A 12,088-nucleotide genomic window follows, 5' to 3' on the forward strand; every position below is an offset into this window, starting at 1 on the left:
AATCCTGTGATGTTCCTAGTGAAACATCTTTGGACTTGCTCGACCTTTTGCAAACCTGAAACCTTTTGCAAACCTGTAATGTCGTTATATGATCTGTGGGTGTGAACGACCAGGCACAACAGCGTAATTGGTCGACAACGCTTGATAAAGGGATTGGCTGGATGTCCCGCACAAGCTAGATTGAGGGTCACATTCTGATGTCGCTGCTTCATGAATGGCACTCATTGTTTGGGGGCTATTTGCAAATAACTAAAGAATTAGGTCTACCAGCCGTAACTTCAAGGTATTTCAAGATACCTACCAGCCCATTTCGTCGATTTGTGAGTTGTTGAAGATGGTGTAAATTTTTACCTGATCGGCCCTGTATTGTCGTGTGATATATTTTCAATTTTTGTTCATGCAATATTTCACTTTTTTCGTCGGTCGATATTTTTAGCGGATATATTCGTGCTCTTGTCCACCTCTACCTTATCCGCTTCATAGTATTCAAAATTTCGTGCCAATATCTTGGAATCGAGGAAAATGGTGAGACATTAGAACAAGTAGAACCAGTTGTCGAATAAGCTTCTCTAACAAGCTGTATTCGCAGCTCGAATTGTGCTTTTGTCTTGGAAGCTTCCTGGCATCAAACGCAAATTGAAACTACTGAGATAATTTCTTTCAACGTACAATATGCATTTGCAAATCAGAAACCTGACATCATACCATGCAATGAAAGATGTGAGTGATGTCTTTCACGATGCTATTACAAAGCGGTTTGACAAGTTTCTTCGCCTCTTGGATCCAAACTTTCAACGCCTTTTTGAACAGGCCAATCACAAAGATGGTTTTTATTCAACTGACCAATCAAGCCCGATATGTAGAGTCAGATGCTTCTACCTATGGGAAACGGTCAAGCGGACAATTTTTGAATCAGGTACCCCTATCGAATGGCACGATCATTTCATGGTGCTATGCGAATAGGCGTAAGCAGTTAAGCGGAGAAGCGGATAGTGGCACGAACCTATCAGCTTTTATCCCAAGTTTAGGTCATTTCATGTATTTTTGGTTTAAGCAGTATGTTATTTTTGAATTATTTTGCTTGTTCCATGCATATATTGTATTGTTAGTGTATTTAGTTTCGTTTGTTTAGTTCAATTAGTTTAGCTTCGTATTTTCAATACAAAACCTGGTTCTAGAACATTCTTTTGTTCCATTTGATTATTGTTCCAGTGTGTTGATCAGTTGGCGTGCGCTCGCTGAGACTGTCTAGGTTGATTAGCCAAGAGCCGGTCATCATAGTCGACCCATTGGTCTGCCTCTTTTCATTCCCTTTCTTTTCTTACTCTCTGTTGCTATTCCCAGGCATGGAGGTCTCAATTTAACTGGAGTTCTATCAAATTGTCGCGGTATACCCCGGTAGGCTTTGATCTCATTAGGAAACGGGGCTAAAACGATGAGTTAGGCCTTAACTTGGATAGGTTTTCATCCTCCAGCCTGTTCAAGAGGTTACTGCTGATCATATCCGGTCAATATAGTCCAATTTTAACGTATATTGCTGTTTATAATTCAAGATGATTGACATTGGAATTCCAGGATCATGTAGAAGTTGGCCCCTTTTTTGCTCTCCAGCCCTTGCGTTCTGTTTCCCAGTAGTGCAGCTGATTCTTTGGTCACGGCGGTAGTTTCTCTTGCCCTCTTGGCTCTGTCTTCTACCTTTTTCCAAGGATTGTTTTCCTCTTGCCTCCAGAATATTTTTCCATGTTTTGTTCAGGTTTCCCATATTTTCGATTAGCATCCCTCAAATAGCCTTGCTTTCAAAAACCTTGGAAACTTTGTTGAAGGGACTTTCTGAAGGGCCAGGAACTGCCAAGGGCTGGTTTTGGATGAGAAAACTCCATTCTCCATTAATAGGGCATGTCAAGTGAAGGAAATTCAAGGAAAAATGTGGTCCGGCACCCTGATTTTGGGCATTTCGGGGAGGCAGAATTAAGACAAAAATGACAGGCAACTCGCACCATCCGCCCATTGAATTTTCAATGATCCAGTGATTTTGAGTGAGCTGTGCTACAAAACCCAACAAAATGAACATATTTGGTATAATTCGGTGAACGCTAGTGATGTGTTTCGATCCGGAAAATCAGCTATTAAGCTTAAAGAACCTCTGGTAGGGCTCCCATTCCAACGAAAAAGGGTAGAGAAATGAAGACCCAAGATCAGGAACGAGTTTTAAAGCAGCCCTGGTTCTGAGACCTAGAACGGCAGGGTCGCGTTTTGCCACTCATTTAAGGAGTTTTTATTTTGGTATTGCGCTCTCTTTAGCTTGTGATTGGAGCCCTAACCGAGGTCCTTGAAGCTAAAAAGCTGACCTTCCGGATCAAAACACATCACTTATGAACGCACTATCAAATTGGCTCAATACCACAATGCTATTTGCTTAGACAAGCAGGTAAAGTGAAATAAATGCCAAAATTCAATGCATGCAGTGTGGTTTGGCTGGGCATGTTGTCTTCGATTTTACTCCATGGAATAACATTAGTTGTTCTTGAACGCGTTCACTTGACAAGTCCTATGAGCCTTTCATTTTGGAAGCCTGGATAGCTTGGGTTGGTCACACCCAGCCACTCCTTGACTATAGGATGAACCAGTCAAGAGTACGCAAAACTGACAGAAGCACCGACACTCTTGATTTGCTAGATCACGGACGTCTAGAGATATGGACTGTGAATTGAAGCAAAAAAATCCTGTCTCCCAAACCATTCACTATATTCAAAATATGCAGTTCATACGACCACAAGATCCTGTTGACTAGATGAGTTTGGCCAAGTTTGAGCTCCAAGCTTTGTCTAGGGAACTCGGGAGATATGGTCAAAGTTATGTGGTAAACACTAAATGAAATTCGAATTTTCGACTTACTCGTGGCCACCTATATTAGCGTTTGACACCATAATTTTGAAAGTAACCACTTTGAATTTAAATTTTTTGTTAACTCTTTTTTGCGAGAATGTCTCATTGGATCTGTAATTGACAATATTTGTGTTAGTATCTATAAAGTCTTGTCCCATTCTGGGTTCAAGGAGCGCCATTCGAGGCGATGATCCACAGGACCTGCCTTTGATTGAGAAGATCTACGTTTCTTATTATTCTACTTTTTTTCGAAAAGTGACTCAGAGTTGATATGACCAAGAGGAGGCCGATTAGGCTGGAAGCTTGTTTGCAGTCCATATCTCCAAAAGTCCGACGCTAGATCCACCTCCTGCGAGAGAGCATAGCACATATAGAATACTCTTAATATTTGCGATGTCTAAAAACGATAGAGATGCACAGAGGCCCACCTCAGGGGCAGGCAACAGTTGTCTACACCTCATGGTCAAGTCTCCCAATGGACTTATCCCACCCCTGTCCTCTCTCCTTTCCTTTTTCCCTGCCAGAGTTCCTCCCCCTTCTCCTTCCCTTTTACCCTCTCCTCAAAGGTTCTCTCATCCATGATGAGTTTTTTTCCAAAAGCATGATCTTTGAAGTTTTGAAGGCCTAGTTAAAGATTTGATCGCTCTAGTCCATCGAAGGAAATCAGCCCGTCAAAGGGCTTTATCGAAATGTGCATTGTCATATTTCCAGAAAAGACAGCACAAAGATCAAGGCTTTTGAGGAACTGGCTTAAGTTAAGCAGGTCTCGTTCATTTCTATGACAGAAACTTGGCTTCGACCAGGGGTCGTAGATGAAGAGCTAGCCAGGGTTGGTTTCAATTTAGTTCGATGTGATAAGAGTACCCCCTGAAAATCCTATTTTGCCCCATCTATATATCCGGAAAGATTTGCACATTAGCGAAGTTCACATGTCCAATTAAGAAGTAGAACCATTAGGCCAGCTTTATACCAGGATGGAAAACCATGATTGAATCTGGTTTTAGGAAGGAAGTCGGAGTACTGTTGGGGCGAGTTTTTGGCAGCAGTCTTTCTGTTCGACTTGAGTACAGAGAAATACTGGACTCGCCCCATCGCTAGCCCTACTTCAATCCTAAAACCAGATTCAATCTTGGTTTTCCATCCTAGTGTATAGCCACCATTAGTCACTAGACGTAGCCTTGGACAAGATGATTTCCTTTGGGGGTGTTTGCTCCACTCTTGCAATCCCTGAATGGTTTCCGAAAGGTGGAACACAATCTAGAATACCGAAGTTTAGAAAGCAATTGTTAAAAAAGAGTTGCAAACTAGGAAAAAAGCTTCAGAGAAATTTGAATCCAGTAATTAATACTAGGCTTCAAAGAAAGTTGGATTTGATTAAAGGAAGGTTTAAGTCCTCCGTTGAGAAAGACTAGTTGAAAAAGGAGAGTGGTTCAGGAGGTCGATGGCGAAGCCATAGACAATGTTGAGGCTATAGCTAACATGCCTGGAGATCAGTTCTCTAGTGTGATTTCACATCCTCAGAGTTTAAGAGCAACAGCTTATTGCGCTAAAGATGATTCTGTTGAGATTGCCGAGGCTAGTCAAGTTGAGGACTTACTCGTAGATGATCTTGTAGTCACAGATCAAGATGCTTTAGAGGCGATAAGGAACTTGAGAATCTCGAGCTCTCCTGGTCCTGATGGTGCGACATCTCAGTTTCTGATGAGATGCTCACTGGTTCTTGCTCCTGTTTTCTCGTACTTGATGCGTTGCATCTTGGACCAGGGCAAGTTCCCCTCATCTTTGAAGCTAGCTCACCTTGTTTCAATCTTTAATTGGGAGATAAGTCGCTCCCCAGTAATTATAGGTCGATTGCTCTCACTTCGAGTATTGCAAGGGTATTTGAGAAGATCATGAAATTCAAACTCGTTGAATTTCTTGACATCCATGAAGTCCTTCCTCCTAGCCAGCATGGGTTCCGAGCACATTTTAGCACGGTTACCCAACTGATAAAACATATTGAGCAGGTTATTGAGGGACTAGAGAGCCATGAATCAGTTGAGGTAGTTTATCTCGACTTTGCCATGGCCTTTAACAAGATAGATCATGGTCTTTTAGTTAACAGGCTCCATGAGATTGGGATCCAAGGCAAGGTTCTCAATTGGTTGAGCAGTTTTATTTGTGGTAGGAAGCAATTGCTTAAGGTCGAGAGACCCCTTAGTGACCTACATGATGTCATTTTAAGCCCTCTCCTTTTCATCCTCTTCCTTGCATTAATGGAGAAGCTGGGTATTATTAATGATATTCATATTCTTCCTTTGCGGACTTCCTTGCGTCTACTTGGAATGGAGCTCCCAGCAGTTCTTGACGAAAAACTGAACTTATATTATACTCAATTATTTCATACAGGATTTGATTGACAAGCGAATTAGAGTTGGTGGGTCTGGCTAGCCCTTGAATAAAGGGATGATTAAGTCTGACTTAAATCCTGCTACTGGATCAGCACCTACATACTCTCAACGAACAATGAAGGAGCCCAAAAAAGAAGAGAGGCGGACTTCATTGTTTTAACCAGCCTGGATTCTCGAAGGCTTCGAGATGCTCTCAAAACTCACATTAAGCCTCTATGGTCACTGCAATCGATCCTAAATCCTGGGTTGGGACAAACCTCATGAATGCTTTTGAAAACGTACAGTATCAGATACCTTTCGTAGCTTCTTTGAATAGTGTGCAGTATTCCTAGCCTCTCCCAAGGAGGACGCAATTTAACTGGAGCAATTTATCCATTTGTCGTCGTATTCCCCGGTAAGATTTGGTCTCATTAAGAAACGGTGCTAAAACAAAGATTTAGGGCTTACCTTGGATCGGTTTTCAATCTTTTTCTTTTTTAAGAGGCTATTGCTGATCATATCCAGGCATTATGCTCCGTTTTTCACGTATTTTATTGTTCATAATTGAGAACGATTGACAATGGAATTCAAGGATAGAGCGATTGTTGGCCATTTTTCGCTCCGGAGTGCTTGGATGATTGTGGCAACCACTGACATCAAAAATATTTTGGCACTTACCATGAATTCTTCTCACTCGTAATTTTCATTTCCGCAATTTAAATTTCTTCTCAAAGGTTAGCCAAGGACTCTTAAGAGAGGAAACGACACGGCTTTCCTCTGACTGACAAGTTAGGCCATTGTGTTGAATTAAGCCAGCAGCTCTAGTATCAATAAAACATGATTGACCATGCCACATAGTACATTTAAGGTTGTATAATAAATAGTGATTTCTTTGATATATAACTCTGTTCATATTACAAGTATTTCTTCATATATCTTAAATGTCAATAGAATAAATAAAAAACCATGAACATCAAATTAATCAATCTAATAGTCTTTAAAACTAGTGAAATATGGCGCAAAACTTGCTCAAAAACACTTATAATGATTCTTGCTTCAAATTTTCTTTCTATATCAATAGATGAGGAACTTGTACTGACATACACCAAAAGAAATGTATGAAATAGGCAACAAAAGTGCATGTACGTAACATTGCCTTATTTGAATATCTGGGATGGACAATTGATAACTTTATTTTTATCCATCACTTTGACAAAACAAACATCAAGCACTGAGGGAAAATGGACGGGCTTTCTTTGAGTAGAGTATAAATATCTATTTGTTAGGAAGTTTACAAAAAAGACAGGCATTATTGAAGGTGTGCAGAGTGATATCAAGGCCACCAAAGTCCAGTTTATAAAATGTCAATTTGAATTTTGGACTCCAATCAATTTGTTTTTAGCAAAAGCATCCAAAATAGTCAAATAAAAAAGGTTTTATAATTTCAAAAATGCCTACTTTTGATTTAAGGCCCTTTCCCAGAGTAAGAACTATAGTTTCAAAACAAAGGCATCAATTTACTTGAAATTTGATCAAGATGTTTTTGAAAAAAAAAATCTTCAAATAATCTTTTTTTGCAAAAAAAATATTGACCAATTGAGTTTGAAGCAAATTCTTCCTTTACCAAGAACACTTAATTGGTTTTTAATAATTGTACTTCAAGGCATGTCAGATGTTATTTTAAGCATATTTACATGCCATGTTTGAAGCAAATACTTTTAATGGTTACACTAATGGTATTAGAAACTGTTGAATGGTTCCATATATGTCTTCCTGATCTTTGATCTGCCGTTGTTTGCTCACCAATTTACACATTACACAGTTCCTACATATCAATGTCTCCAACGTGTACTTGTTTCCATTGTTCTTATTTCAAGTAAAATTTCCACTTAAAAGGAACATATTTGTGCAATAGCTGTGCCATTTGATTTTACATTCAAAAATATCAGCGCCAACAGTTTAGGCCTAATTTGACGGGAAAGGTTTGGTGATCACAAAAGGTGGCGTTTCCTTGCACTAGTGTCCTTGGGTTAGCTCATGTCTCTCAACTCGAAAATTGCAAAGGAGTAATTTTTTTGAATTTCTCGATATCCATGAATTTCTTAGCCAGCACGGGATCCGGGCATATTTTAGCACTGTTACCCAACTGGTTGAGCATGTACCGGGTGTCGAGGATAAGATTAGACACACAGTTTTTTCTTTCTAAAATCCTTGAAATCTTTCAAGGTTGCGTGAGTTTTATATCATTTTTTGTCATTGTCTGCTCTTTTCATTTATGTAAACAAAAATACAAAAAAGTCAAAGCTGAAATCTATGAAAGCAAAAAGAGAATCCATTGTAGCTTTGCTGTGTGCGGGATACACTTCTAAAGAAGTAAGTTGGAACCTTTAAGTAGCAGCCGGACGATTTATGATGTCAAAATCTGTCTTGATTGACAAGGTGACCGTAATCCCCCTCCTAGGAATGCAAGAACACCAGCAGTTAGATATCCAAGAGTGGTAGCTGGAATAAAAAGATGCATCAAGGCAGTTCCAAGCAAACCAATGTGATGCAGTGGATTGGATCTCCAATCTGGTTGCCAGAGGGATTTAACTTAATGCAGATGCCTAAATTGAGGTTTTCAAGTCTACAGTGATACCTTGGATGAGATAAGTAGCATAAAACCGGCCCTTTGTATAGCAACAATACTTTGCTCCTGCTCATTCAGCCAAAAGGACAATCTCCTATTGGGATAATGAGGTAATCCTGTTTTGGAGGCCTAAACTATGGCCCCCGAATTCTCCAGATCTTAAAACTCTGGACTATGCTGTGTGGTCCTATGTTGAGAAAGAAACTTGCAAAGAAAGACCCCCTTTAACTAAAGTTCTTGGCCGCTGAATTGATCAACCATTGAAAATTCTCTCCTACCAAAATCCGCACTTTTTGTCACTGTTTTCGGACCAGATTAGCTAAAGTCATTGCTTCAATAGGATCATATTTCGAAAACTTAGCTTTAAATAAAAAAAAATGTCAAAAAATAACGTAAATTTTACGTAGTCTAATCTATAACATGTTAGAATTTTAACTCTCAAAATTACCTTTTATGAAATTTATGATGCTTTTATGTTAAAGCGACAAATTTGTCTAATCTTATCCTCGACACCCGGTATGGTGGCTCCAAACACAGGTACACGGTACACGACGGTTTTCAAAAAGTACATGTAAACAAAAATACGCCAAATTCGTTGAAATTTGTCACACGTATACTTGATCATTTGGCGAGCGAAAGAGATCTGATCAATTTACCAATAAACTAAAGGGCAGTGATTTGGAGTGCAAAAGAGAATGTGTCCCAAAATTGCTCCTTGCCGAAAGGTCTCCATCTTCTATAGCAAGTGTCCTTGACGCCGCCACACACCTGCTTTTCATCCAGAAAAGGGTTTCATGGAAGCAATAGGCTCAAAGCCAAGACGTGATTGAGTTTAACTTTGTACCAAAAATAATTTGGTGGTACAAAACCACAGAGGTCAAGGTCCGAGATGAACCAAAGACGTATCCAAGGGAATGAACCTGAAGCAATATAAGAAGATTAGCATGATTCTCAAACCTCCAATGCCTGGCCAAAGAGCGCTATTCTTTTTTTCGATTGAGAAGCTTTTCATTGTCATTTGTAGGGTAACCAAAAAGTTGGGTGACTCTAAAAAGGTCCACTAAAACTTTTTTAGACCAATCATTCAGGCATCACCATATTTTGGGCCTGGTTCCAAAGCCAATATTTCTCATGCTTCTGCAGTAGTAGGGTCAAGTTGATGACTAAGGTGTCCATCAAAATTCACAAAAAAAATTACTACAATATATTCCCAAGAGCCTAATCACCAATACCTAGATTATTCTCCAACTACAGATTGCTCCTCCAGCATATATGATGAAGAAGACTGATGACCAAAAACCTGCAGAGTTTTCAGAACTAAGGTTTCAAGTCAAATGTAGTTTTGATTTCTAAGGAAGATAGACTGAAGCTAAAAAAAATTTCTTGGGTAAAGCTTTGCAATAAAGTTAACTTTAAACCCCGAAACTTCTTTGAGGCATTGATGTGCCCACTTTGAAGAACCATGACTAAGTTGTTATCAAGATCAACGCCATCTTTCCCATGCCAAAAGCTCAAAAAGCTAAAAACTAGGGAGACCCATATTTAACTGTTTGTAGGTAATGCCAAGAAGAACAGCTATGCGTTAAGCGATAGTCCCAAAATGTAAGCCTCTATCCATTACAAGGAGATTCATATTGATTTATAAAGTGTACCCAGTGTTTGGAGCCACCCTGTATGGCAGGTCATTAAGGGGCTGGATTCATGAGTCAGTCGAAATAGTCAATCTTAACTTTGCCAAGACCTTTGATAAAGTTGATCATGGCCTTTTGTTGAATAGACTTCGTGACATTGAGATCCAAGGCAAGGTTCTCGATTGGATAAGAAGCTTCACTCATGATAAGAAAGAAATAGTGAAGGTTGAAGAGTCACTTAGTGACATACATGATGTCAGTCTAATCAGGTGTTCCCCAGTGCTTCATCTTAGGGCCCCTCCATTTTATAATGATATTTATTGTCCCGCTTCAAAAGTTTAGTAATACTGTCAATCTCATTTCTTTTACTGACGGGTTAGTTTCTGGTAGGAATGGCCTAGGTTCCTAAATTAGAGGCTGACTTTTGTGCAACCGACGGATTCTCCGAGTTCCAAGGGTGAGAAAATCAGGTAAAGGCGATACTATCTCGACCAAAGCAGCCATGTTTCCATTGGCTATACCAGCAAGCTTAGGGTTATACTTCTCCTGAAATACTTCATCTTTGATATGGGACAGGGGCCTAGCAAATCCTCTAATCAACTCCAACAGTTGCACTGTATCGCAATCATCACGGCCGGTTAGTCGACGAAGATTTGTGTTCTTCTTCCTTCGTCGGATGGAACAGATCCATGAACTTTCCTCAAATTCTTTCAAAATCAAGTTCTTTCAAATTCAAATTTGTAACTAAATATTTCCTTGATTATGATTTCTTGATCGGTAAAAATTGGACCACCTTCCTGTTAGATCCATCACTGTTAGGTGGACTCGGCAGTTTGAACAATTTCTTCTCCTCGTTCTTTGAAAGTTTCAACTCGAGGAAAATAGAATCGGCAATCACGGTGGTCGACAGAACCTTTTTGCCCGATTCACAGTTGAAATCCAGCACCAGGCTTGGGAAGCATGGCTTTGCAATTCCAGCATAAGACTGGGGTTGATCATTGGGTAATGCAACCGATTAGTATTACTGCCAATTCCTCTTATGCTGACGATACAAAGTTAGTTTGTGGTAGGAATGGCCAAGATTCCAGTAGCCTGGCAAAGGACCTAGACCAAATCTACTCTTGGGTAACAGAGAGTGATATGACCCTGAACGGAATGAAATTCCGCTCAATGACCTTCGGGTCAACTCCTTGGAATACTCCACTCATAGATAATGGAGGTAAAGATATTGAGCAGATCTCATCTATGAAAGATTTAGGTGTAGTCCTCCAAAATAATGGAAAGTTCGATGAGCATATCCAGTTGAAAGTTGGTAAGGCTTTTCAAATGTGTGGTTGGATATAGCGCATGTTTATGTCCAGAGATAGCATCACGATGCTAACTCTGTTCAAGTCGATTGTCCATCCGCATCTTGAATATGCTTCGCCCATTTGGGCTCCAATCAGTTCAGTAGGTTTGCAAAAGCTCGATCAATATAAAAAAATCTGCTTTACTAGGAATATCACCGGAATGAGAGAGCTCTCGTGTTGGGAGAGACTGAAAAAGTTGGGATTGTACAGTACTCAGAGAAGGTATGAAAGGTATCTGATGTACGTTTTCAAAAGCATTCATGAGCTTTGTCCCAACCCAGGTTTTATGGTCAAATCTAGTGATCGTAGAGGCAGTTTGCCTTTTGAGAGCACCTTCAAGCCCTCCAAAAAAGGTATCCAGTCTAAAATTTAAAAATGACCATTTTTGACAACAACTGACAAATCACTCGAATCATTTGGGTTTGAATGGTGCATTTTTATCACTAAAGTGTGCTCTATTGAAACTCTTTTTAGTTGTCGAGGTGTTGCGCATATGGAACAAAGGGAAATGGGACAACTGGTTATGATTGTCTGGCTATTCCTGGAGCTCTGAAACAAGATGGAACGTCACCAAATCCAGGCTCACTATTTTGTGGTTACAAATTGGTTACGTCTAGTGATGTATTGGGTGTGCGAATTATAAACAAAACCATTTGCAGTGAGTATTTCAAGAAATCGAAATGACAAAATTTCATAACAATCTCCAAGAAATAATTGGTTTTTTTTGCAGCAAAACAACGGCCATTTCATATCACTTTTCGGTCCGACAACTATGAATTTTACTTCGAAGGTGGAGAGATGATGAGAAAAGGCTTTCGATTAGCCTATAGCCAGAAGGGTTGCTAGCACGGATTTTGAAGCTGGATATGATCATCGCCCGATTATTTCAAATATGTTTCACATTTTTTGCAACATATTATGACCCTGGATTCATTTCTTTTGAGCCTGTTTTCTGACGAATAATACGTAATTAATGATGACGAGTCTACCATTTTTGCTCTTATTGGTGATGGACAATGTACAATGTTAATGTACAGACATGGTTTCCGATAGCTCGTAAACCCAAGTGGATTAGCGTCAAAAGTGCTCAGAAACTAGATGGCGACAGGGCATGAGTTTTTCAACTATGTTATTTTACAAACAATTTGTTGATTTTTTTTAAAATAACCTTCACTATTCAAAAATATCACGTAATTGCTGAAGCAATCATGAAATTAGAGTTTT

General features: G+C 39.6%; 1 protein-coding gene across 1 annotated transcript in view; it reads left to right on the plus strand.

The window, feature by feature from the left end:
- Window positions 1-11,838, plus strand: part of LOC131879613 (uncharacterized) — a 63,107-nt gene extending 51,269 nt beyond the window's left edge. Inside the window, exons 8-9 of the mRNA XM_059225973.1 lie at window positions 11,339-11,522; window positions 11,595-11,838. Coding sequence (XP_059081956.1) covers window positions 11,339-11,522; window positions 11,595-11,710 — 300 coding nt within the window. The 3' untranslated portion in view covers window positions 11,711-11,838. The remainder of the gene's footprint in view (window positions 1-11,338; window positions 11,523-11,594) is intronic.
- The last annotated feature ends 250 nt before the right edge of the window (window positions 11,839-12,088 follow it).

This window comes from Tigriopus californicus, chromosome 4 (assembly GCF_007210705.1).
Source record: "Tigriopus californicus strain San Diego chromosome 4, Tcal_SD_v2.1, whole genome shotgun sequence".
Taxonomy (NCBI): domain Eukaryota; kingdom Metazoa; phylum Arthropoda; class Copepoda; order Harpacticoida; family Harpacticidae; genus Tigriopus; species Tigriopus californicus.